Genomic DNA, 26,095 nt, shown 5'->3' with positions numbered 1-26,095 from the left:
CATTGTGACATGGCCGTGAAAAAGGCTAATACGGTTTTGGGATGTATTAGGCGAGGTATTTCCAATAGGGATAAGGAGGTGTTAGTGCCATTATACAAGGCATTGGTGAGACCCCATTTGGAATACTGTGTGCAGTTCTGGTCTCCCATGTTTAAGAAGGAGGAATTCAAACTAGAACAGGTACAAAGAAGGGCCACTAGGATGATCCGAGGAATGGAAAACCTGTCTTATGAAAGGAGACTCAAGGAGCTTGGCTTGTTTACCTTAACCAAAAGAAGGCTGAGGGGGGACATGATTGCACTCTTTAAATATATTAGAGGGATAAATACCAGGGAGGGAGAGGAATTATTTAAGCTTAATACCAATGTGGACACAAGAACAAATGGATATAAGCTGGCTAGTAGGAAGTTTAGACTTGAGATTAGACGAAGGTTTCTAACCATTAGAGGAGTGAGGTTCTGGAACGGCCTTCCAAGGGAAGTAGTGGGGGCAAAAGATCTATCTGGTTTCAAGATTAAACTAGATGGGTTTATGAAGGGGATGGTTTGATGAGATAACATGATCTTGGTAACTAATTGACCATTCATTATCAGTGGGAAATAGGTCAATGGAGAGATGATAGGAGTTACTATAGAGAACTTTCTTGGTGTCTGGCTGATGAGTCTTGCCCACATGCTCAGGGTTTAGCTGATCGCCATATTTGGTGTCGGGAAGGAATTTTCCTCCAGGGTAGATTGGCAGAGGCCCTGGAGTTTTTTCGCCTTCCTCTGTAGCATGGGGTACAGATCACAGCTGGAGGATTCTCTGCATCTTGGGGTCTTCAAAGTATTTGAAGGCTTCAATATCTGAGATATAGGTGAGAGGTTTATTCTAGGAGGGGTGGGTGAGCTTCTGTGGCCTGCACTGTGCAGGGGGTCAGACTAGATGATCATAATGGTCCCTTCTGACCTTAAAGTCTATGAGTCTATGAGACGGGTCCCCGGTTAAGGTGCCTGTAGCCCGGGTGCATCTGAAATGGGGGGCCAACGAAGGTCTCAAGGAAGCGGGGGTGCACCCGCATTTGCCCATGGAGGTGCTGATGGGGAGTGACCTAGAGGAGTGGCCCCATGAGTCCCAGCGGGCTCTAGTCACCACCCGTAGCCAGAACCAACAAGGGGCTGGCAACCTGGATCCAGGGAAGGACTCCCGGTAGGGTCCTCAGGGCCCCATCCCAGCAGACACAGGGTCCGGCCAGGCTGGGACTCTGGACCTAGGCCAGGGCCAGGAACAGGTCCCAATCCCTGCCCCAGCAGCTGAATTTCAGGCCGTGGTGAAGGCAGATCCCTCCTTACAAGTGCTGAGGGACCAGGCTGGCCTTGGCACGGCCCAGGCCCTGGGGAAAGGCTGCCAGGAGAGATTCCTATGGGAGAAGGGACTCCTGTACCGGGAATGGCTTCCCCCCAGGAAGGTGGGGGGATGGAGACTCCAGCAGCAGCTGGTGGTCCCCCAAAGGTATCGCCGCAAGCTTCTGCACCTGGCCCATGACACTCCCCTCTCGGGACACCAGGGGATCCAGCGCACGCGGCTGAGGCTGCTCCAACACTTCTACTAGCCGGGGATATTTGCGGCCGTGCAGTGGTACTGCCGGTCCTGCAATCCCTGCCAGAGTGTGGGGGAAGCCTAAGAGGGGAGGAAAGTGGCTTTGAGGCCCCTACCTTGTGTAGAGGAGCGGTGCCGGAAGGCAGTAATAGAGATAGTGGAGCCTGTCAGCCAGCCGACCCAGACGGGAAACAAATACATCTTGGTGGCGATAGAATTAGCAACCAACTGCCCCGAGGCCGTGGCTCTTCCCTGTATCGAGGCAACCACGGTGGCAGATGCCCTGCGAGCCATTTTCAGCAGGGTGGGGTTCCCCAAGGAGGTCCTTGTGGACCTGGGAGACTCTGGCCAGAGATCAAGGCTAGTGGAAGGGCTGGTGCGGCCACAAAGGACAGGCCTGTGCCAGTCCCCCCAGAGCTGTACAGCAACCGGACAGGGGGAGCCGGTTCCTGCAGGGCATCGCTGTGGCCAGCCCAAGCCAAGGGGAGCGCCAATGTCCCCATGGCGGGTTCCCAGGCAGGGGACCCGAACTTCCCTAGGCCACAAACGGAGTGACCCTGCTCAGTTTGCTCTCGGAGGGGGGAGAACTGTGATGTAGTGTTGGTACCTTGCTGATTGCTAGGCTTGGGCTGTGGGTGACCCCCACTGGCTGCTGTCTGTACCCCGGCCCAGCAGAGTAGCTGATGGGTCAGGTGGGTGCATGAGTCGGTGGAACCCTGACACGCCGTCACAACATCTATCAGGATGGTCTAGATGGTGCTGGGTCCTGCCATGAGGACAGGGGACTGGACTTGATGACCTCTCAAGGTCCCTTCCAGTTCTAGTGTTCTAGGATTTTTTTTTAAAAACAGTCAGTTTGGATAAACTGAATCTGGAATTTTTCAGAATTTTGGGGGAACTGAAAAAGTCCGTTTTCCAGAGTGGGCCTTCAAGCCTTCCTCTCCCACATTTGGGAGAGTGCCCTAATCATGGGACATTAGAAAGGTTGCAGGAGGGAGAACAGCAGCAACACAATAACCCCCCATCTGCGCCTCCGCTGGCCACTTTGTGAATGGCCAAAACCATTTGTTCATGAATTGTTTTGGTTTGACCAAAACTACATTTTCCCTGCATCAAATGAAGGAGTCATCCATTTCCCTCGGCTCCCAAAACTTGGGTGCAGATGCCAAGTTGAGTAAAGTGTCACATTCAGGACTGCTCACCCTCCTTTAACTTTCCTCCCAGGGTCGTGGGTTGTGCTACTTCCGTACCACTTCCAACAGGTTTTAATTCTGAGCTTTCCCAGAGTTTGACATTTCAGAGTTAGAGGAGCGTTGGCAAAAGTGCTGGGCCTGAGCTAACTGGGTTTGGGGTCTGGAGGGTCAAATCAAAGACTGAAACTTTGATTTGACTCTCCATCCTCTTTGGAACCCCCCATCAGGTAGGTAGTTCAAGGCTGCTGTCAAATCCCCCCTCGCTCTTTTCTGGAGGCCCTTTTGCCTTGTTGTCTTCGGCCTCGGGTCACAGTGATGGAGCTGAGCCATAAGGAGTCTATAGTTCTGGGTCTGTCCGGCAGAGTCAAAGGCACAACAACAGGCTGGGGCCCCTGGGTGGGCGATGCCCTATGGACTCTTTAGCTTGCAGCCCTCCAGTAAGGGTAAGCACAAGAGGCAGACTAGGGCCCTACCCCGCGGGTAGGGCTAGAGTGATGGCAGGCTATAGCCCAAGCCTCCTGGTGTAGGCAGCCAAGAAACAAACACCACTAGTCACTTAGCTCCAGCCCCTTGGGCAGGGTCGAGTAGGGAGTGGACTTTAGCCTGGGTTTCTGGGCTCAGGCTCCATGGGCATTCTGGGAAGGGAGGAGTGCCCGGACAGTGCAGGGTGCAGAAAGAGGTTCACACACCTGGCAGGCAGTCTAGGGTGCTTGCAGAGGAGGTTCCCAGAGCACAGGCTGCCTGGCCCAAGGTGGGAAATTGGCCACCCCAGGGTTGTGATGGCAGGGGGGATGCAAGCCCGTCCTTCTCCACAGCATCCCAGCCCAAGGCCCTAACAGGGGGCAGTGGGGATTCAGCTGCAACATGCTGGCTGAGAGGCGTCAGGCTTGCAGCCAGCCGGTTACCAGCCGCCTGTGGGCTACTTGCTACCTCCCCGGAGTATGGAACAAGTCTTCAGGTTCCTTGGGGTATACAGCAAAGGTAGCCCTGATAACTCCTCATCGGGTCGGGCTCCGTCTCCTCTGGGGGCAGGGCACACTTCCAACTCCTGTGCTGTTCTCCTCCTCCACAGTCTCTGGGCCAACTGAGCTGAAGGGCCTTCCTTTTATACGTCCTGTCTCACCCCGGTATTTCTGGCAAGGGGGCGGGGCTTGTTTGGCTCCACCCATCAAGGAGGAGTGTAGTGGCTCCTCACTCTGCCTCATTACAGGCCCCATCTATAGACATTTGGATTCCACCACTTGTTAATATAATGTCTAGACCCTATGTTCATCATGCAGCTTTAATGAACGCTCATGTGGGTGAAATATTGAATGCAAAGGAGGAAAACGGTGGGCTTGATTCTTCTCTGACGTGCACTGGAGCTGCTCCTGATTTACACGGGGGCCAAGTACGTGGCTCGTACCAATGTGTGGGGTATGTAGCTACAAACAGTTTCTATTTGGTTCCCTTTGTTCTGCACATTTTTAAACTTTTAGAAGCCTGCTTCTGGCTGGAGGCTGTCATACTGGAGATGTTTCCCCGGTGTTCCTTCACAGCCAATTTATTCTTGCTCCTTATGTCTAAACTACAGCACTGTGCTCATTGGAAGTACGTAGTTTCCCTTTGTGTGTGGACAAACGGCTTTCCACTAACATTACAACCAGCCCAACTTGTTCAGAGGACTGGGAGCAATGAATGTGATGGTCTTGGTCCAGTTGCTAGTGGACACATACCCAAGGTGAAGGTGAAAGAAGTAAAAGCACGGCTTTTTTTAGCTGTAACGTCTAATCTCTAATTTAGTTTGACACAGAGAGAGAAATCCTCATTAGTGAGCAGAGCCTGATTAGCCCTTTGTGGACTCTCAGGGTATGTCTGAACTACATGACTCTGTCGATGGAGCCATGTAAAATAGTTTACTCAGCATGGTCAAAGAAGTGGGGATTTAAATAATCCCCGCTTCATGAAAATAAAAATGGCTGCCGCACTGTGCCGACGATCAGCTGATCCGGCACAACGCAGCAGTCTAGACACGGCACGGTTGACAAGGGAAGCAATGAATGTGATTGTCGACAAGGGAAGCTCCCTCGAATGAATGTGACTCCGTCGACGGAGCCATGTAGTCCAGATGTACCCTCAGAATCCTAGGGCTGGAAGAGACTTAGAGGTCATCAAGTCCAGCTCCCTGCCCAAAGCAGGACCAACCCCAACTCAATCATCCCAGCCAGGGCTTTGTCAAGTTGGGATTTAAAACCTCTAGGGATGGAGATTCCACCACCTCCCTAGGGAACCCATTCCAGTGCTTAAGCACTGGTGATCAGCTAGCCTGGGTATTGGTGACAGCTGAGAAACACATTCATAAAAGACAATAAAATAAAACTTCTTGCCGGATATAAGGAAAGATGGAAAGGACACATCGCAGTTGGCTCTAGTTCAGTCAACCTGAAGGAGAGATGAATGAGCCTGATGTTTCCTGGGCTGAAATACTTCTGCTCATATGTGAAAATGTGTGTGGGAGAAACCTCAATGCAGCCTGCAGCAGCTGTGTGTCAGATGCATAGAAAATAAGATAAATCGGTTAGAGCTGGAGAGAGGAAACAAAGATATGAACTGAGGAAGCGTCAGCACAATTCTGGGCTCCACTGTGCAGCGGTTTTGCAAAGCTAATGGAACAGGTCATTTGGGAATCTGGTGCCCTAAGGTGAGTGGAACAGTCCTACGCTTTGCCCCTTCACAGCCCCTTGGGTAGGGTGTGCCAGAGGTGTGATTTTGAGCTGCCACCACTCACCATAACTCAGAGCAACCCCAAAGGTTCCTTTTATCTATGGAAATGCACCAGTCCCCAACTTGTCCAAGAATCTAAGGAGCATACAAGTGGCATAAAGTCAACTTTGTTGCCTGCCTCTCTGGATCTTATGCTGAGTTCCTCTCAGCCGAAATGAGAATTGATTTAATATGAATAGCCCCCTTTTTAGATGGTGGAATCTCCATCCCTAGAGGTTTTTAAATCCCAGTTTGACAAAGTCCTGGCTGGGATGATTGAGTTGGGGTTGGTCCTGCTTTGGGCAGGGGGTTGGACTCTATGACCTCCTGAGGTCTCTTCCAATTCTGTGATTCTGATACCGGTAGAGAGGTAAGGGGTGTCAGGGAGGGGTAGCACCTCTGGTGGCTGTACATGTCGCATCCTTTCAGGGTGGTTCGTCCTCCTTTGGCCCCCACCTGGCACCCAGCTCTCATCTGTGGCTCCTCGTAGCTGTTTGCATGCGACAGCGGCCACACCCTGGGCAACGACTGGCCCGCCAAACCAGGTGAGGGTAGCCGATGGGCCCAAAACCCTCAGTGAGACAGGGAGTTGTCTATCCCAGCATGTGAAGACAGACTCCGGCGGATTGAGTGGATGAGACCAATGGAAGGTCCAACGGTCAAGAAGTCGGTCTCCGCAAGTGTTGTGGAACATGCAGAGCAGGACAAGACACAGAAGACGCTCTGGTCATCCACTGCGCCCAGTCCCACCTCCAGCCGTCTTGACTTTTGTCTTGCTACTGGACCCAGATGGGAATTGGGAAGAGAGAGTGAGGTTGACGCTGCGCAACTTTTCCTCACTTAAATCCAAATCACGCACAAGTCTCGACACTACATTATTACCATCATCATTATCGCAACCTTCGAAGTCCTGTGGTGATGGGCAAGTGACGAAGCAGCAGGTGTGGACACACTGGGAGCTGTAGTCACGGACCTGCACACAGGTGACTCATGTTTAATGATCGAAGCAGCAGTGAAATCCGGCGTCTACCTGTGCAACTGAGCAGTCCTTTTCAGGAACGCACTGCTCACCTCCATAGAATTGGGGGAGGGGCTAGAAAAGGTGCCCTAAACATTGCCTGCTTCACCACATCCTGGCCAGTTTACCACGGCTGGCGGGAGTCCCATTATGGCGGTCAAACAAAATGCAATGCCTACGCATGTCTGCCCGACATGTTCCAGGACATTTGGTGCCCGAATTGGCCTGATAAGTCATTTTCGGACACACTGTATCCAGTCTCAAAGCACTTAGTGGTGTTGAGGTCTTCATCGACCACGATGAACAAACAACAACAAGAGGTGAACTGCCATATAGTAGACTCATTCACACTCACAAAGGAGTGGACAACTCACTACAAATTACTGGTGAATTAACCAGTTGGTGAATAAACCTGGTTTAAACCAAGGGAAAGTCTCCTCTCAAAATCTACTTGACTCATGTGCAGATGAAAATGCACAAAAGCTGCAGAAGGGAAACAGATTTCAATAAATGACAGTACATTTTACAACAACCTTTTCTCCTCTCTCCTCCCATTTTAGGACTTGAAAATGAGATTATATGGGCCGTTAAGTGAAACATAAATTTTGTGAGATTTACTGAACTTAAGTTAATTGTTTTTAGTTAATTTAGTCTACAATTAAATTATTTTCACAAGACTTGGAAATGAATTTAGTGCTAGTTAAAGGGGCCAATTTGACAGCGAGAGAGACTAAAATCCTGTTTGCATTCACATGAGAGAGATAGCAGAGAGAGCAGCACATCAGACTTCATCGCTCTTTCCTCCTTCAGTACGTCTAGTGTCAGAATTACAGGCACCCCCCTCTAGGACAGTAGTGAGCAACCTGCCGCCCAAGAGCCCTATGCGGCCCATAAGCATTCTACGTGCAGCCCACAAGAGATTTTGTTTGCCATTGCTCATATGCAGGCGTGACAGATTCTGCTGGTTTCTCTCGGTGTCATTTTTTTGGTACCGGTGTTACTAAAGTGACACACCCACAAAGCTAGGGCCCGGGAAGAGAGGTGTGGGCTGGTTGCACCCAACACTGACGGCGAGAGCCGTGCGCTGCCTCTGCATCCAATCACAGCGCTGCTACCGTTCAGTTGGCACATCCCACAAATTCTAGGCGTGCAAGCGTAGTGATCAACACTGCCCCATCCTGGGAGACCGTCTTGGTTGTGAGAATCTTGCAGCCTCCTGAACTGAAGGAGGCCCCTCATGTGGCCCACTCGCTAGCCAAGGATGCTCTAGGATCAGGAGGACCGGTCGGTCTCCATGACCCAGTCAAACCCCGCCAAGGCTAACAATGGGGGGTCCAGTTTTAGTGACGTGGTCACCCATCCCCCACCAGGTCCCACAGGCAATAAGCTCAAATGAGGTCAAAGAATCAAAGACAATGATTGAAAATAGTGCACACGCGAGTGCCACCCTGCTATTTGACCAGATAACTGGCCTTAACTGGGCCCCTCAGAAGTGCTGGGTAAACGGCAAGCTGCAGAACAGCTTAGTTTGAGGCAAGTCTATAATCCAAACCAGAGGACGAGTGTGCACCTTTGGGGACGTTGACTCACGGTGTTCCAGCCCTCAGGGCCGTCCTTATCCATACGCAGAATATGCCTCTGCGTAGGGCGCCCATACGTTAGGTCTTAATGCCCACCCACCTGCTCTTCCTATCCCTGCTCGGTGACTCTGCCTCCTCCGGAGAGGAGCTAGCTAACTTAAAAGTGAAAAGCCAGCCTGACCTATTGGCAGAACCTGGGAAAGAGCCAGTCAAGTGGCAATGAAGCCATTTAACCGACATTTGCCAGTCCGTGTCAGTTTCTGAATTTACTGGGTCAGTCGACGGGACCTTAGTTTAAAACCAGCTTTAAAGCTATTTCATTTGTGCGTTGCTGAGGATTATAAAATCCCAGCTCTACAAATCATTCTCTCTTCCTGGGCTGCCATCATGCACGGGGGCACCGGTTCAATAGTACCGCGTAGGGCCCCACAAATCCTCAGGACGGCCCTGCCAACCCTGGAGGGAGGTGCTTAGTGCGCCAAACAGAGAAATCCCTGGAGCCAGGTGTTTTTGTGAGTGGACCAACGAGCTATGTCTGAGCTCTTATCCTCTGCCACGGCCAGCACGAAGGAGACGTTGTACTGAGCGTGCATTCTATGGAGAAGCTGTTCTTGTTACAAATGTGGCGCTTTCATTCTGTGAATAATGCTGCCTGTATTGCAGCTGCCAACAGCAGGATGAGGGTCCATTATACAGTTCTAACTCACTCCAGCACGTTCTTTTTCAATTTCAAAGCTCTGCAAAGCTGCAATGAGAAAATAATATTGTTCTTGGAAGACGAAGAGAATAGAAAATCAAAAGTCATCACTTGTGAAAATCAATGTCTTTAGCACTCAGGTGCCGTGTGCGGGAAAACATTTAGTGGTGTTAATGCTGGGGTTGAGTATATATTTGGTTTATGGGCAATCACAAGCCAACTTGAAGCTGTTGGTCATAAGAGCAGCATTTTGTTCAGAAAAAATGAGGGAGCAGCTAAATTCTCCTTGGTTTAGTGATAGCTGAAACAATGGAAATCACCACCCAAGTCCAAACTAGCAATGGCACAAGGTTAGAGTAGGAGCTGAGTCGTGTGATCAGAGGGGTTTTCCCTGGAAATTGATTGCAAGTATAGGGGCTGGTCATTATTTGATGAAGCTGTAGACATCTAAGTGTTTGATGAGATAACTGGCTCTATGGTTATGGAGAAAGCAGTGGACATAATATACCTTGACTTAGCAAAGCTTTTGATATGGTCTCTCATAGTCTTCTTGCTAGTAAGTTAAAGAAGTACGGCTTGGATGACTGAACTATAAGGTATGTGGAGAGCTGGCTAGATTGTCAGGCTCAATGGGTAGTGATCAGTGGCTCAATGTCTAGCTGGCAGCCAGTTACAGGCAGAGTGCCCTAGGGGTTGGTCCTGGGGCTGGTTTTGTTCCACGTCTTCATTAATGATCTGGAGATGGGTTGGGTTGCACCAGCAGCAAGTTCCTGGATGACATGAAGCCGGAGGGAGAAGTAGATACACTGGGCAATAACGATGAGGTCCAGAGTGACCTAGACAAATTGGAGGATTGGGCCAAAAGAAAACTGATGATGTTCAACAAGGACAAGTGCAGAGTCCTATGCTTAGCACGGAAGAATGCCAAGCACTGTTACAGGCTGGGGACTGACTGGCTAAGCAGCAGTTGACCTGGGGATTGCAGTAGATGAGAAGCTAGCTATGAGTCATCAGTATGCCCTTGCAGCCAAGAAGGCTAACGGCATATTGGGCTGCATTAGACAGAGCATTGCCAGCAGATGGAGGGAAGTGATTATTCCCCTCTCTTCAGCACTGGTGAGGCCACGTATAGAGCATTGTGTCCAGTTTTGGGCTCCCCACTACAGAAAAGGATGTGGACGCATTGGAAAGAATCCAGCAGAGGGCAACAAAAATGATTGGGGACCAGGGCACATACCTTATGAGGAAAGGCTGAGAGATTTGGGCTTTTTTAGTCTACAGAGGAGACAAATGAGGGGGGATTTGATAGCAGCATTCAGCTACCTGAAGGGGGGGATTCAAGGAGGCTGGAGAGAGGCTGTTCTCATGGGGGACAGCTGACAGAACGAGAAGTAATGGTCTCAAGTTGCAGTGGGGGAGGTCTTGGTTGGATATTAGAAAAACCTATTTCCCAAGGAGGGTGGGGAAGCACTGGGATGGGTTCCCTAGGAAGGGGTAGAATCCCTATCCCTAGAGGCTTTTAAGTCCCGGATTGATAAAGCCCTGGCTGGGGTGATTTAGCTGGGGTTGGTCCTGCTTTGGGCAGGGGGCTGGACTCAATGTCCTCCTGAGGTCTCTTCCAGCCCTGGGATTCTATGATTCTATCATTCTAACTCAGAAGCTGCCAGAAGCAGGAAAATAAAGAGCCAAGAGATAACTGGTTCATATAGCCCGGAAAGAGCTTTTTGGACAGAGTATTGGTTGGAAAGAGGCTTTTGGGAATGCGAACAGAAAACTGACTCCTATGGATTTCAGAGAAACAGGAATTTGTGTATGTTCTTTGTAAATAAACCGAGGTGCAATAAATATCTGACTCTTTCATCAATTTATTTTAATCCTACATTCAAATCTTTGTGCCATTAAGGACGAGTTGCTCTTCAGGATTGTGTGCACCTCTCATTGTTCATAGCAAACTGACTGGCTTCTGGAGAGTTGTCTTTGTTGCTCTACTGAGCAAGAAATAATTTGAGCTCTTGTAATGTCTGTTCCACACACTAACTCTTGAAATCCGAGCTGTGCCCCAGGGAGCGATGGGCTTAGATGGTACATGTACGTGTGCATTGAAAATATTCAGTATTTAAAAATTACTTGAGCTTTCCTGTTGTTCTGCTTCAGTGCTTCAGGCATGTCAAAGCTGCCTTGCTAGCTTGAGCCTGTTTCTAGCCTCGCAGTCCTAACAGACAGACGTCAGGAAAGCTGTTTAGTTTGGAAAAGTAATTGCTGCTCTTAGTCTGAAACTAAGTGAACAGTAAACAATTTCCTGGCCTTCCTATACACTTCTGACTGGCCATGCCGAATAAATTCAACCTGACTCCTGTAGCATTGGTCCAGAATTACTGGCTACGTCTAGACTGGCATGATTTTCCGGAAATGCTTTTAACGGAAAAGTTTTTCCATTAAAAGCATTTGTGGAAAAGAGCGTCTAGATTGGCACGGACGCTTTTGCGCAAAAGCACTTTTTGCAGAAAAGCGTCCATGCCAATGTAGACGCGGTTTTGCATAAGAAAGCCCTGATTGCCATTTTCGCCATCGGGGCTTTTTTGTGCAAAACGGTTCTCAGTTGTCTACACTGGCCCTCTTGCACAAAAGCATTTGCACAAGAAGGCTTTTTCCCAAACGAGAGAGTCATTGTATTTGCGGAAGAACACTGACAATCTTACATTAGATTGTTAGTGTTCTTGTGCAAATTCAAAGCGGCCAGTGTAAACAGCTGGCAAGTTTTTCCACAAAAGCAATCGCTTTTGCGGAAAAACTTGCCAGTCTAGACGCAGCCCATGAGTTCAGGCCCCAACTTAGAGAACACCCCTTTAGGGTGACATTAGACGAGGCAGTGTTAGTCTGACTGAGCAATACAGAGTCGGAGAGAACCTCAGAGTCAGTCCATGTCCAGTAGCATGACTCAGGCATCCCCTTCTTGTTAGTTTGTTAAATGGTACAAGTGTTTCTCACACCACAGACACGCTTTTATTTATCTCTTGATTGCATTGTGATGCATTTTTCTTTCTTTGCACAGTTCTCTTGCTGTGGAGGTGACGAATATACAGACTGGACTGTCAACCAGTACCACTCATGCAACAGCAGCGGTGCTCTGGCCTGCGGCGTTCCATACACTTGCTGTATCAAGAAGGTAAGGAAGACTGAGCGGTTAAGAGAAGGAATTGAGGAGCATTAATCAAAACAGCCTGTAATGGGCCCCGCCCTTCTCATGAGCGCCCCTTGGTGGCCGAGGAGAGTCTTGTGGTCTGTCTGCCTGGCTGGCTGTGGGAGAGGAAGTGTCTGGTATGTGGCTTGGGACCAGGCTTTTTCTTACCCTCTGTTGTGGCTGCTGGAGGTTGGGAGGGACCCAGGCCTGCCCATTCCTCTGGGTCCCAACCAGTAAGTAGCTGTAAGTAGCAGTTACCTGCTGAGTCTCAAAGAGGTCGGTTGCTGTCACGTTCCTTGGGCCACTTTCCCAGGAAGCTGCTTTGTCCTTGGGCCTTGTGGTCAAGTCTTCTCTGTTCAGGGTTCTGCAAAGTGTTGCCATTGGCTTACCAGCTAGTCTTTAGCCACTGGACCTGGTTATGACCAGGTCTGAAGTCCAGCTTCCATGCGGAGCTGTCCAGAGTTCTGCTGTTCTCCCAGTCAGCCCTTAGGTCTGCCTGGGTCAAGCTCCAGAAAGGAACTGGCAGGCCCTGGCCCAGCAGCTTCTTTTATATCAGCCTGCCATGCCCTGATTGGCTGCAGCAGAGGCTGACACTCTACTCTGCTTGGAGGACCTCTCTTCTGCTCCTGTCACTGGGCAGGGTGCGGTAAGGCCTCCAGCAGTGATGTCAGTGCCTAGTTCACTCCATTACGCAGCCTTATAACAATTCCCTAGGGTCTTATGGTCCATGTCTCCACTGTCACTTCTCACAATGTGGCTCTTGGGTTGAAAGCCTTCTCCCCTGCATATCATTCCTTCTCAAACAGCCTTTCACGTAACAGATTTTTTCTTCTCTACGTCCCCCCAGGTGTCTATTTTTCTCTCTCTCTCTCCCATTGCCCTTTTTGTAGACTATCATGCATTTACCACTTGAGCTGACTGGACTCTCCCCACCCTCTTCACAGCAACATTTGAGGTTACAAAGTTGCTTGTTGGTTTTTTTGTTTTTGTTTTTCCTTTGGAACAAAAACAAAACCTTCCAGAAAGTTTTCATGGAACCTAAGTCATACTTGGTAGTCTGGGGAGTTAGGGGTTTGGTCTGGGATTTGAAGCAGGTTTACATCCCAGAGTGCTCTAACTCAGGCACAGCAAGGATTTGAACCTAGATTGCCCACCAGTTGGGACGGTAGCTATATCATTAGGCTATCGAGTCTTTCTTAAAGCCACCCTAAACTGAAGTTTCAGCACAGCAGCAGGTTTTGAATTCAGGCCAGCTCTGTCTGCAACCCATATAGACAAGACTTTGCTGGGAATTCTGTTTGCCAGGCACCCCTTTCACCGCTAGACCCCTACCCATGCAATATCACATCTCAGGGGTTTGAAGCTAATATCCTCCAGCGTGCTTTTAGGTGCGGGTGGATGCTGTGCATTCCAAGGGGTTGCTCATTTGGAGGACCCTCCTTGTCATGACATTGCTGAGAGGACTTTCCCTGGTGTGTTGATCATGCTCCATCAGATGACTAAGAGTGGAAGTTACAGAGGCCCAGATATATGTGTGTGTGTGTGTATATATATAAAAGTTCTAGTCATTCCTTCTGCAATGAGATTTACCAGCTAATTTGAATTAGGGGCTTTAAATCAGACTCCTGTTTCACTGCCGCATGTAGACACGGGCAGTTACTCCAGGCCAGTGAATTTCTAACATGGCGACCAGCCGGGAACATGCAAATCAAGTGCAGGATATTTAAATCCCGGGCTTGATTTGCAATTTCGGTATGCTTCATTTGCCTTCATTTGTCCCTCCCTAGGGGGGGACCTTTTACAAAAGTGGCTTTTCATTAAAACAAAAATATTGATGAACCAAGCTTATTTTTGATTAAGTATTCTGGTTTGGGTTTGGTTTGTGAAACTGAAAAAAATGTCCCCCAAAGTCAAGGGCTGTGGCTGAAAATGTGTTTTGAAAACCAAATGTTTTAACAGAAAATCTGTCACAAAAAAAATCTGAATTTCCCTACAAAAATTAGCATTTTTTCAACTGGCTTTATATAAAACGTCCCATTTCTCACTCATTGGTCAGAGTCCAAGCTGGGTTGTGCATCTCTGTGTGATCAGCAAGAGATGAGCTATACAAGGAGGCCTCGATCCTGGTTTTAATAGGCCATTGCCCACAGTTTAATGAGGGTGTTTCCTGGTTGGCATTCTCACGTAACAGGCCAATTATGACTTGAGCCATACGATGGATTTGGAGGAGATTGAGTGGCGGGTTGGCATGCAGGCTGCCGGAGTTCTAATGCCCCATGGATCACTGCAGTGCATAGCACACCTCACGCATGAAATTCACAAAACAAATCTTTAAAAAAAAAAGAAAGCGTACAAAATCCCACGAGCCAGATAATACAGTTACCCTGGCAGCTTCTCGCACAATCAGCCTGGGAAGTTGGAATTGGCCCTCCCTAGTCTATCAGAGCTTAACTGAAATGGACGCTTTTCACTCACAGCACGGAATTCAATTTGGATAAATGTCCTTCAAATACAAGACAGCATTTGCTGATGGGTTTTTTATGGCTACATCTGCATGATGAGGTAAGGGTGTGATTCCCTGGCTCGTGTACACTTACGCCCAGAGCCAGCCTTACCCATATGCAGCTGCGTTGGGAACCTGGAAATGTGGAGCACCGTGGGGTCTTAAAGTCCACCTACCTCTTCCTGTCCCTGGTCTGTGGCTTTGCTTCCTCCAGAGAGGATCTTGTTAACTTAACAGTGACAAAGCCTGCCAGGACTATTAGCAGAACCTGAATTTACTGGGTTAATTCACAGGACCTTAGTTAAAAATTTGCTTGAAAACTATTTCGTTAGCATGTTGCTGAAGATTATAAAATCACAGCTCTAAAAAACTGTCATCCCGCCAGCTGCCATCAGGCACAGGGGCCCCAGTTTAGTACTGCACAGGACCCTGTAAATCCTAAGGACGGCCCTGCTTACTCCTCTCATTGAGCTACTGCCGACACCAATAGCAACATACACTGGGGGGTTAGGTCAGACTTAGCCACATTAGGTCGATTTTCTAAACAGTGAGTCCACACTACCAAGCCCGTTCCATCAACTTTTAGGGCTGTGAAAGTTGATTTCAATACTTCTGCTTTTTGTGAGGAGTAATGGTAAATTCAGCCTGGCTTGGTCAACTTTACAGCAGGGCAGACACAGTGCTGTGAAAGACGACGTTCTTGGCCTCCAGGCTGTGTCCCACAGTGCCATGTTGTGATCACCCAGGCCAGGACTTGCAACTCTGCTGCTCTCCAGGGGTACGTCTAGACTACAGGCTTCTGTCAACAGAAGTTTTGTCGACAGATACTGTCGACAAAACTTCTGTCGACAAAGAGCGTCTAGACTATATTGAGTTCTGTCGACAAAGCAAGCCGCTTTGTTGACATGGTAGTGTAGACGCAAAGGACAGTTTACATGCAATAACACCTTCTGTCGACAGAAACTCTGTCGACAGAAAGTGTTATGCCTCGTAAAATGAGGTTTACCAGCTTCGACAAAACTGCTGAGTTCTGTCGACGTTATGTCGACAGAACTCAGTGGTAGTGTGGACGCAGGTATAGTTTTGTCGACAAAAGTCCACTTTTGTCAACAAAACTCTGTAGTCTAGACACACCCCAGGTGCACAGGAAAATTGGCATCTCATTTTCTGCGTGGCCAGCGTAGCCAGCGCACCTCAGCAGCTCTCCTGAACATGAATGCCAAGGGTCGCAAACGAGATCCTGGATCTCGCTGCTGTGTGGGGAGAAGAATCTGTTCTCTCAGAACTAAGAACCAGCAAAAGAAACATGGATATCTATGCCTTGACCACATAGGGCGTGGAGGAGGAAGGCCCGGGACGCCCAGGGGTGCTGTGTGAAAATAAAGGAGATGAGGCATTCATACCAGAAGACAAAGGAGGCAAATGGATGGTCTGGAACATCACCGCAAACATGTGATGTGAGCAGCTGCATGCGTTCCTAGGGGGGAACCTGACCAGCTTCCCTAGCCCATTTGTGGATTCCCCCCAAGACACTCCTGTGATAGTGCTGGGCAGCAGCGTGGAGGACAGCAGGGTGGAGGAGAAGGAGAATGGCCAGCAGGCAAGTGGGGCAACTGATCTCACCTCCAGGCAGGACCTCTTTATAACTTTGGAGACAGCTTCCCGCAGATCCCCTTGGCTGCAAACGGTGAGCCAATGGCCGCGGAGCCAGTATGCATACAAACCGGAGTGGCCTGTTAGCAGCTTTCGCAGAGTGGGTCCGCGGCCACTTGGAGAAATGCTGCTGTAGCGGGCAGAAGTTTCTAGGGAAGATCTGACGTTAGTCCCAAGTTAATACACATGCTCAGACTTGGGCATGACCGCACCAGAACAGGCCACTCAGTCATTCAGGGTATATCCAAACTGTAATTAAACACCTGCTGTTGGCGCACGTCAGCTGACTAGGGTTCCTGCCAACAGGGCCAGAGCCCAGTTTCCAGCCCCTGTCCAAAAGCCTTCTCTGCAGCTTTACAGCCCTGTTGCCTAAGCCAGAGTCAGCTGACGTGGGCCACTTGCAGTGTTTAAGTGCAATACAGACATACTCTTGGTCAGTACCCTGTTGCTGGTGGCAGCCAATACTGAATGCCTCAGATAAAGGTGCAACACATCCCTCCTTCAATAATGGATCAAATTCTGCAATTTTGTACCATAAAAGGCCACTCAATTATTCCAGTGTTTTATCTCAGGATGTTTGTTCTCTAGAATGCGCATTTTTGGAATATGTGACTTTCCGAAGAGATACATTTAGGGAAATTATACCTGAAATAGATGACACTTTTTTTAAAGGGTATATTTGGTGTTGCATTCGGAAACACCTGATATGGAAATAATTCTTGCCTCCAACCAGTGCTCTGATTAAGGTCTCATGTTCTGCTATTGACGACGGCATTACAAATTCACGTGGTGTCCTTTCTTTGCATCACTAGAGTAAGAATTGCAAAGATTCTAGTAAATTTTTTAAAGTTTTTATTTTTTCCCGTCCCCTTTTGTAGTGGCCATACAACAGATGAAATGCTTTTCCTCTCAATTTCATAATTCATTTTGCAAAGATCAATGTTTTCTCCTCCTCCCCCATGATTGCTCAGCCCTTCCTTTATTGCATAGGGAGTGTTCCTGGAGAGAGATGGTGACAGGTTGGGGTTCTCATATTAGGATCTTTGCCAATTGTCTTCACTTCCAGTTTTTTGTGTAATAAATAAGTCGATTAACTATCCTGCCAGGAGATGGCTCATGATCTGTGATGGTTATTAGACAGAATTTATAGTTTGTTTTCTCAGCTTGGATGGCTGGCTGGGAATTAGAGAGGCAGGCAGCTGGCTGCAGAGCTCCATGTGTTGGCATTATGCTGTGAAGCTGTAGAGAATAATAAAAAAAAAAGACAAGGTGGAATAGGCAACTTGTCATGGATCCAGGAGCATGAGGTGCCCATTTTGGAGAAGAAAAAATGACTGGTAGTTCCATTGTAAGCACTTTGGAGCCAGGACCATCTTTTAGGGCTGTGTTTGCACAGTACCAAACGTAGGGTACGTCTAGACTACCGCGTTTTGTCGACGGAAGTTTTGTTGACAGATACTGTCGACAAAACTTCCGTCGACAATTTGCGTCTAGACACATGGAGTTCTGTCGACAAAGCAAGCCGCTTTGTCGACAGAACTCCGTAGTCTGGACGCAGCGTTACAGGCAATAACACCTTCTGTCGACAGAGTTCTGTCGACAGAAGGTGTTTTGCCTCGTAAAATGAGGTATACCAGCGTCGACAAAACCGCGGAGTTCTGTCAATGTTATGTCGACAGAACTCCGCGGTAGTGTAGACGCTGGTATTGTTTTGTCGACAAAAGTCCACTTTTGTCGACAAAACTAGGTAGTCTAGACACACCCATAGGGGACACCAGTCCACAAGTGGGGCTCCTTCATACTACCAGAACACAAAGAAGGTATGTCAGTTTTTAACCTGGGGAATACACAGAAATCAAATGCATTTGAGGCACCGAGCAAAGCAGAGACTTGCCAATGTCCCTATCTGCAAAATGAGGGAAACAAATGACACCTCCATTTCTAAAGCACTTTCACATCTACAGCTGAAAAGTGCTTGAATAAAGCGACCATTCTGAGTCAGATCAAAGGCCCCGTATCCTTTCATCTGATAGCGACCAATGCCAAGTGCCCCAGAGGGAATGAACAGAACAAGGAATCATCAAATGATCCCTCCTGTGTTACCCATTCCCAGCCTCTGACAAACAGAGGCGAAGGACACCATCCCTTCCCATCCTGGCTATAGCTTCATGAATTTATCTAGTTCTTTCTGGATCTCTGTTAAAGTCCTGGACTTCACAACATCCTCTGGCATGCAGGAGGCATTTTTATGATCTTTAAGAGATTTATTTACCATAACGTAATAAGAAAGTGGCTGCTGGGGGGCGGGGTGGGGCCAGAGCAGGGATGGGGCTGCGTTGGCTCTTCTGCTCCATCCCTGGAGACATTGACAACAACAAAAAAAGACAGACAAAGGTTCTGTGCACCCTTGTCCGCAGCCTTCAGTGCCTCTCAGGATCGGGTGTTAGTTCTCCTCCAACTTCTCTCTTCCACATCCAGCAAGATACTAACTGTTGGGGGTATGTCTAGACTGCATCCTTCTGTCGGCAGAGGGATGCAGATTAGGCCAGTCGACATTGCAAAGGAAGCGGCGATTTAAATATCCTGCATTTAATTTGCATAAAAATGGCCACCGTTTTTGCCGACTCAGCACTTTGTTGGCAAAAAGCGGCAGTCTAGAGGGGGATCTGTCGAGAAAGTAAGGCTTTTCCGACAGATCCTGTAAACCTCCTTGTAAGAGGCATAAGAGATCTGTCGGAAAAGGCTTTCTTTCTCAAAAGATCCCCCTCTAGACTGCCACTTTTTGCCGACAAAGTGCTGAGTCCGCAAAAACGGTGGCCATTTTTATGCAAATTAAGTGCGGGATATTTAAATCCCCGCTTTATTTGCAATGTCGAGCTGCCTAATCTGCATCCCTCTGCCGACAGAGGGATACAATCTAGACGTAGCCTTGTAGATTTGTCCTGGCTGAAGATGTTCTGCCCTTCCAGCTCCCACTGCAGTCCAGCATGAGTCGGCGGGGGAGGGGGGATTCGGGGTTTGCAGGGTCACCCTAGTCAATCCTAAAAATGTGTTCTTGAAATTTAGGTGTCCACTTTAGCAGCTGCAGTTTGTGTCTCACAGGTTTTTATTTTCAATTAGAAGTTGCAGGTACTTCAGGATTATTCACAAAGACAAGTAGCTCAAACCAAATTTGCTTTCCATTTGAATGAGTTACTTCTGAACCCTTTTCAGTGCTTAGCCGCGTTACCTCCAGCTTGCATGTGCCGTAGACTAACAGCTGGCACAAGAGAGGGACAGAAAATGGCCCCAAGTCTTTCAGGCAAATGAACTACAATATTCAAAAAGGGCAAGTGTCCCAGGTAGCTGTTGGGCAAGTTTCCCATGAGCAGCCTGCCATGTATTCAGCACACAAAAAATGAAAGCGCTGATATGGGATTCAATTAATAAAGGATTAAAGGACAGGAATCAAATTAATGCCAATCAACATGGCTTTGTGGAGAATCAGTCTTGTCAGGCAAATCTTATTTCATTCTTTGAGGAGATTTATAAATTAGGTTGATAAACAACTGAGTAGATGTAATAGAGTAAGACTTTTGTAAGGCATTGGTACTGTGGATCCTTGATTAAAAAGTGAGCAGTGTGCTCTGTCGATAAAGCGCATGTTAAATGGGACAACTGGCAAATCTTAAAAAGTCTCCCAGAGCCTCTTTGAATATGGTATCCTGTTCCAATATAGGCTGTAGTTTATTGATAATGTGTTGGACAGGTTTAAGTTGGGGGTTGTAGGTGATGACAAGTGGTGTTCTATTGTTGGTTTTCTTGGGTCTGTCTTGAAGTAGATGGTTTCTAGGTATTCGTCTGGCTCTTTCAATTTGCTTTTTTATTTCTCTGGGTGGGTAGTTGAGGTTTATAAATGGTTGGTAGAGATCCTGAAGCTTCTGGTCTCTGTCAGTGGGATTAGAGCAGATGCGGTTGTATCGAAGGGCTTGGCTATAGACGATGGATCGTGTGGTGTGTTCTGGATGGGAGCTGGAAGCATGTAGGTAACTGTATGAGTCGGTGGGTTTTCTGTAGAGAGTGGTGTCTAATTTTCCATTGTTGATTTGTACGGTGGTGTCCAGGAAGTGGATCTCTCGTGTAGAATGGTCCAGGCTGAGGTTGGTGGTGGGGTGTAGGTTGTTGAAATCTCTGTGGAATATCTCCAGTGTTTCTTGGCCATGCGTCCAGATCATAAAGATGTCATCGATGTACCGTAGGTAGAGGAGGGGTGAAAGGGGATGGGAGTTGAGGAAACGTTGTTCTAGGTCAGCCATAAAGATGTTAGCATACTGTGGGGCCATGCGTGTACCCATGGCTGTGCCGCTGATCTGGAGGTATAAGTTGTTCTCAAACTGGAAATAATTGTGGGTGAGAACAAAGTTACATAGGTCTGCTATCAGATTGGCAGTAGTGTACTCAAAGAGGCTCTGGGAGACAGACCCATAGTCTCCTATAGACAACCACCTAACCTCAAGATGATTCTTACCAACCACCACAGGACATACCACACTAATACCAACCCTGGTACCTTCCCTTGCAACAAACCCCGTTGCCAGCTTTGTCCACATATTCATTCTGCTGATACCATTATTGGACCTAACCAAGTGAGTTATAAGATCAAGAACACATATTCCTGCGCATCCAGAAATATAATCTATGCTATCATGTGCCGAAAGTGTCCGTCTGCTATGTACATTGGACAAACATCTCAGACACTTCGCCAAAGGATTAATGCCCACAAAACAGATATCAGACAAGATCACAAAGAGGAAACAGTTTCTTGCCATTTTAACCAGAAAGGACACTCTCTCAATGACTTAACCACCTGCATTCTGCTACAAAGACCTTTTACATCTGCACTTGAAAGGGAATCCTCTGAACTGTCATTCATGTTAAAATTCGACACTTTCCAAAAAGGACTCAACAAACATTTGAACTATCTCACCCATTACCAAGATAGTTTCCCCAATTATCACCTCTAATACCATTCACTCACAAACATCCCACTCTCCCTACCTCTAATATCATCAATTCACAGACACTTACCTTCCTTCCTCCCCCCCCCCCCCGCATCCCCCTCCTGTTCTGCAATGTGATTTGTCCTTTTCATATTTGTTCATTTTTTTTAATTGTATCCTTTGGTATATATGGTTGTGACTACTTTCTTCCACTATTTGATCTGAGGAAGTGGGTCTGGCCCACGAAAGCTCATCATCTAATAAACCATCTTGTTAGTCTTTAAAGTGCTACATTGTCCTGCATTTTGTCTCCTAGGAAGCTTTGACTGAAAAGTATTTAGGGGGTCATAGTGGACAAGCAGCTGAACACGAGCTCCCAGTGCAATGCTGGAGCAAAACAGGCTAATGCGAACTTTGGTTATATAGACGCAGGGGTCATGAGTTGGAGGAGGAAGGTGACTTTCACCTCTGAATATGACAGTGGGGACACTGATTCTGCAAGCGTGCCTATAGTCCTAGCAGCCACCGTTTTAAAAGTAGATTGAAAAATTGGAGAGGTTGAGAAAAGAGCTACCAAAGAGAACAACAGAAAATGCCTTAGCATGAGATTGGCACCCAATCTCAGCCTGTACCTGCCGAAAATGAGGAGTCCTGTGGCACCTTAGAGATGAACAGATTGATTTGAGCATTAGTTTTTGTGGGTAAAAACCACTTTGTTAGATGCATGGAGTGGAAATCACAGAGGTATGGAAGGGAAGGGAATTACTTATTAAATGTAGGACCAGTGTTAACGAGGCCAATCTGGACTGGATTAAGATATTCTGAGGTCCTAAACCTGGGATAGGAAACCTAAGACCCAGGGGCTGGAACTCCTCCTCAGCATTGGGGAGCCCACACTAGTGCTCCAGTACCTTGTCATCCCTCCACGGGGCTGGAGCACACAATATCTACTCACCTGGGCCCTCTCTAAGCTCTGGTGTGTAGGGGAATGTGGGGAGTGTCTTTCTCCTTCTTGATCGGGGCCACTTTTGGGGGAGGAAGTTGGATTTGGGGGGTTTATTGCTTCTCACTTGTGTGTGGCCCCCAACTAATTTTTCTGTGGGTCAGTGGCCCCTGACTCAAAAAAGGTCCCCCCGCCACCCTAAGCTATATCACGTTTCAGAGGCCCCATAGCATTAGCAAAAGTGTGTTATTTAAACAGAAAGGACAATGAAAATAGAAATAATAAAGTTTTATGTTTGCATAAATACTGGCATGTAAGCGAGAGCACCACTAAAAGTTACTGTATTTTTTATTTATAGGCCCCTAATCATCTGCGACCCTAAGCTGTAGCTAACTTAGTTTCTGCGTAAATCTGGCATAGAGGCCAGTTCACCCAGCGTGGATGTGGCTCACTCCCAGCAACTGATGGGGAGGTGTGAATACCAAGAGAGGGAAAACTGCCTTTGTAGTGAGAGAACCATTCAAAGTCCTTATTCAGTCCTAATTTGATCGTGTTCCATTTGCAAATGAATTGCAGCTCTGCTATTTCTCTTTGTAGTCTGGTTTTGAAGGGTTTTTTGTAAATGGATGGCTCCTTTTAAATCTGAGTGTCTAGGGAGTTCAATATGTTCTCCTGCTGGTTTTTATATTTACCTTTCTTGATGTCTGATTTGTGTCCATCTGTCCTTTGGCGCAGAGACTGATTGTCTTGGCCAATATGCACGGCAGAGTGGCATTCATGGCACATCTTCAAAAAGAAGACTGAGATGTGGCATGATTACATTGTAAGAACCTTGACAGGAAGAAATACGAAGCATTAGAGGGCTCGTTAATCTAGCCCATTATTGGGCTCAGTGCAGTGTAAAACGTAACGGTCTGTGTTCTATAGGAGGTCAGATTAGGTGATCTAATAGTTCCATCTGCCTTTAGACTCCATGAAATGAAATCAAGTGCATTGCAACAGCTGCACCATCTTAGCCCAACTCTCTCAGTACTTGTGAACCCTGTTTTACTGTTCAAGCTGATCAGGGTTCTGAGCACAGAAAGTTTGCCAGCTGGAGCAAGGAATGGCCCATCCGGACAAAAAATTTGCCGGTGCCATTAGGCTGTTGTTTTCATAGCCTTACTGATGAATGCAAAATGTGGCCATGCAAAGGGAGGCCATAATTTTAAAAGGAGTCTCTAAATCTTGTAATATACCAGAGAATTAGGAAAACATTATCCCTGTTGGACAGCTTTGAAAACTGAGGAAACAGAAGTCCTCCAACATCATGCAATAAATAGATGGCAAAGCCAAGTAAAGAGCCTTGAGAGCCAGGCCTCTTGCTGTAACAATTAGAGTACGTCTAGACTACATGGCTCCATCGACAGAGCCATGTAAAGTAGTTTCTCGGCATAGTCAATGAAGCGGGGATTTAAATAATCCCCGCTTCATTAAAATAAAAATGGCTGCCGCGCTGTGCTGACGATCAGCTGATCCGGCACAGCACGGCAGTCTAGACATGGCACGGTCAACAAAGGAAGCCTTTGTCGACCACCACGGTATGCCTTGTGAAACAAGGTTTACCGGAGCGGTTAACAAAGGCTTCCCTTGTCGACCGCACCACGTCTAGACTGCCGTGCTGTGCCGGATCAGCTGAGCGGCAGCACAGCGCGGAGGCCATTTTTATTTTAATAAAGCAGGGATTATTTAAATCCCCGCTTCATTGACAATGCCGACTAAACTACTTTACGTGGCTCCGTTGACGGAGCCATGTAGTCTAGACGTACCCTTAGAGTCCATATCTCCCTTGTAGCGCCTGTCCGCTGATTTCACTGGAGGACCCCCGACTCTCTTGCTGAACTAGACTGAATTCTCAGCTCCATAGAAGATGCAGTTGGTCATGCACCGGCTTTTCTGCAAAGAACAAACAAGTCACATTTGCGTTCCTAGCTAGCTTATAAGAATGTCACTGGGGGTGTTCTCTCCCGTTCTCTGTGACGTGTAACAAGCTTAATAGGAATTGCTCAGGCCCCTGTCAAACAGCAGAGCGAAAGAAGATAATTAACTCCATTGTCAGCCTCCTCTCTTAGCCGCTCCATTAATAAAGTCACTAGATTGCATTGCCACTTTCCTGTGTTCAAATCAGCACAGCACTTCCAGAGGTGTTGGCTGAAATGTAAACTTGTGACAGAGCAATTGCAATACTGTATCCCCCACATTGGAGGAGGAAGGGGAAATCATCAATGTCAGTGTGATTAATGAGGGTATTTTTGTGAACAGTACATTGGGCAGGCCTTCCCCTGTTTACTCTTACAGTGCATGATGGCTAAGGTGGGAGGGTTCTCCTCTATGACATTGATAACCACCCAATCTGAAATATTAATGCAGGTTGAACCTCTCTAGTCTGGCATCCTTGGGACCTGACGGGTTCTGAAAGTGAGAATTTTCCAGACTGTGGGAAGTCAGTATTGTCTAGTGGCATTACCAACACTTCCACTGCTTACTGGGCTGTTAGAGGACATTGAGGGGTATATTAGAACTAAATAACAGCACAGAACCCTCAGAGCCAGGACTGGTGGCTGTAAACAACTTTATGGGACCATGGGAAACTTGGCCGCACCCATGAAAAGTGGACATCCGGCTAAGTCAAATCTTTCTGGACAATGGATGTTTCCAGACCAGAGAGTTATGGACTAGAAAGGTTCAACCTCTATTGAGTATGCTAGTATGAAGAGCATTCTGGCCACTCACAATAGACTCCGTTCTTATCTTTGAGGAGAGAGAGGTGGCAGGTGAAACAAAGATCTTCTGTCTTGGGAAATGACCTCACATCTCTACTACGGCTACGTCTAGACTGCATGCCTTTTTCGACAGAGGCTTTGTTGACAGATACTGTCGACAAAGCCTCTGTAGAAAGAGTGTCTAGACTACAATCAGTATTGTCGAAAAAGCAAGCCGCTTTTTCAAAAGAGAGTCTAGATGCTCTCTTTCGAAAAAGCACAGTTTGCAAGCAATAGTGGGGTTTTTTTCGAAAGAGTACTTTCGAGAAAAGGCATTATTCCTCGTGAAATGAGTTCCGTCGATGTACTGTCGACAGAATGCCGCGGTAGTGTAGACGCAGGTATAGTTTTGTCGACAAAAGCCAACTTTTGTCGACAAAACCCTGTAGTCTAGACACACCCTATGAGTCAATAATATCATCGCCTCTAAGTTACTCCTTCCTCTGAGTTTATCAGGCCTTAACTGTCTCTGTCTTAGACGGTACAAGACAAACTGTGTATTGTCCCTGGCCTGCAGGAGCACTTGATAGGTGTTAAACAAATGGGTAGATGGTGAGAGAGAGGGTGTGCATGCATACAGACAGTATATTTCTACATACAGGCAAACATGCATACTCTTTCTGCCAATATTTATTTAGCAGGGACTGTGGGTTTTGTAGTGTGAGGACATAGACACTAAGAGCCACATTTTAAGCAGCAACTAGAAAACCACTTGACCAGGAAGTTCTGACATTTGTTAAGCTCCCCTGCTGCCCCATTGGTCCTTTCTGGTAACTGTGGAGGGCCAGGAACTCTGAGACCACGTCACAGGTTTGGCATTGGCGATAGCGGTGTGTGTATGTCTGTCAATGCGGAGAGAGTAGAATAAGTCAACTGATTCAGTTTAGTGGCAGCACAGGCCTTCCTAGAGCAAGAAATGGCCCAGCTTCCCCTTTCCTGCCCTGGAGAGGAAATGAAACCGGAGACAAGGACATGGAGGTGGGCAGCACATTCATAGGGTTCCCAAAGCATTAGTGCTCAGTCAGTGGTGGCAAAGGAGAAACTGTCTGGAATGAGCTGTGGCATGGGTGGGGGACTGGACTTGATGGCCTCTCTGGGTTCCTTCCACTTCTCATAGACTCATAGACTTTAAGGTCAGAAGGGACCATTATGATCATCTAGTCTGACCCCCTGCACATTGCAGGCCACAAAATCTCACCCACCCCTCCTAGAATAATCCTCTCACCT

At 47.6% G+C, this 26,095-nt stretch overlaps 1 protein-coding gene across 6 annotated transcripts in view; it reads left to right on the top strand.

The window, feature by feature from the left end:
- Positions 1-26,095, top strand: part of LOC102447849 (tetraspanin-15-like) — a 282,367-nt gene that overhangs the window by 190,860 nt on the left and 65,412 nt on the right. For all 6 annotated transcript variants that reach the window (XR_016348001.1, XM_089773762.1, XM_089773761.1 and 3 more), the window contains one exon: positions 11,861-11,974. Coding sequence is in view for 5 of the 6 variants with exons in the window: in XM_089773762.1 (XP_089629888.1) it covers positions 11,861-11,974 (114 nt within the window). In the remaining variant the exon portion in view is untranslated. The remainder of the gene's footprint in view (positions 1-11,860; positions 11,975-26,095) is intronic.

Source organism: Pelodiscus sinensis, chromosome 28, assembly GCF_052426305.1.
Source record: "Pelodiscus sinensis isolate ZL-2025 chromosome 28, ASM5242630v1, whole genome shotgun sequence".
NCBI classification, from domain to species: Eukaryota; Metazoa; Chordata; order Testudines; family Trionychidae; genus Pelodiscus; species Pelodiscus sinensis.
Note: the sequence above shows the minus strand (reverse complement) of the source record. Positions and strands in the feature narration are given on the sequence as shown.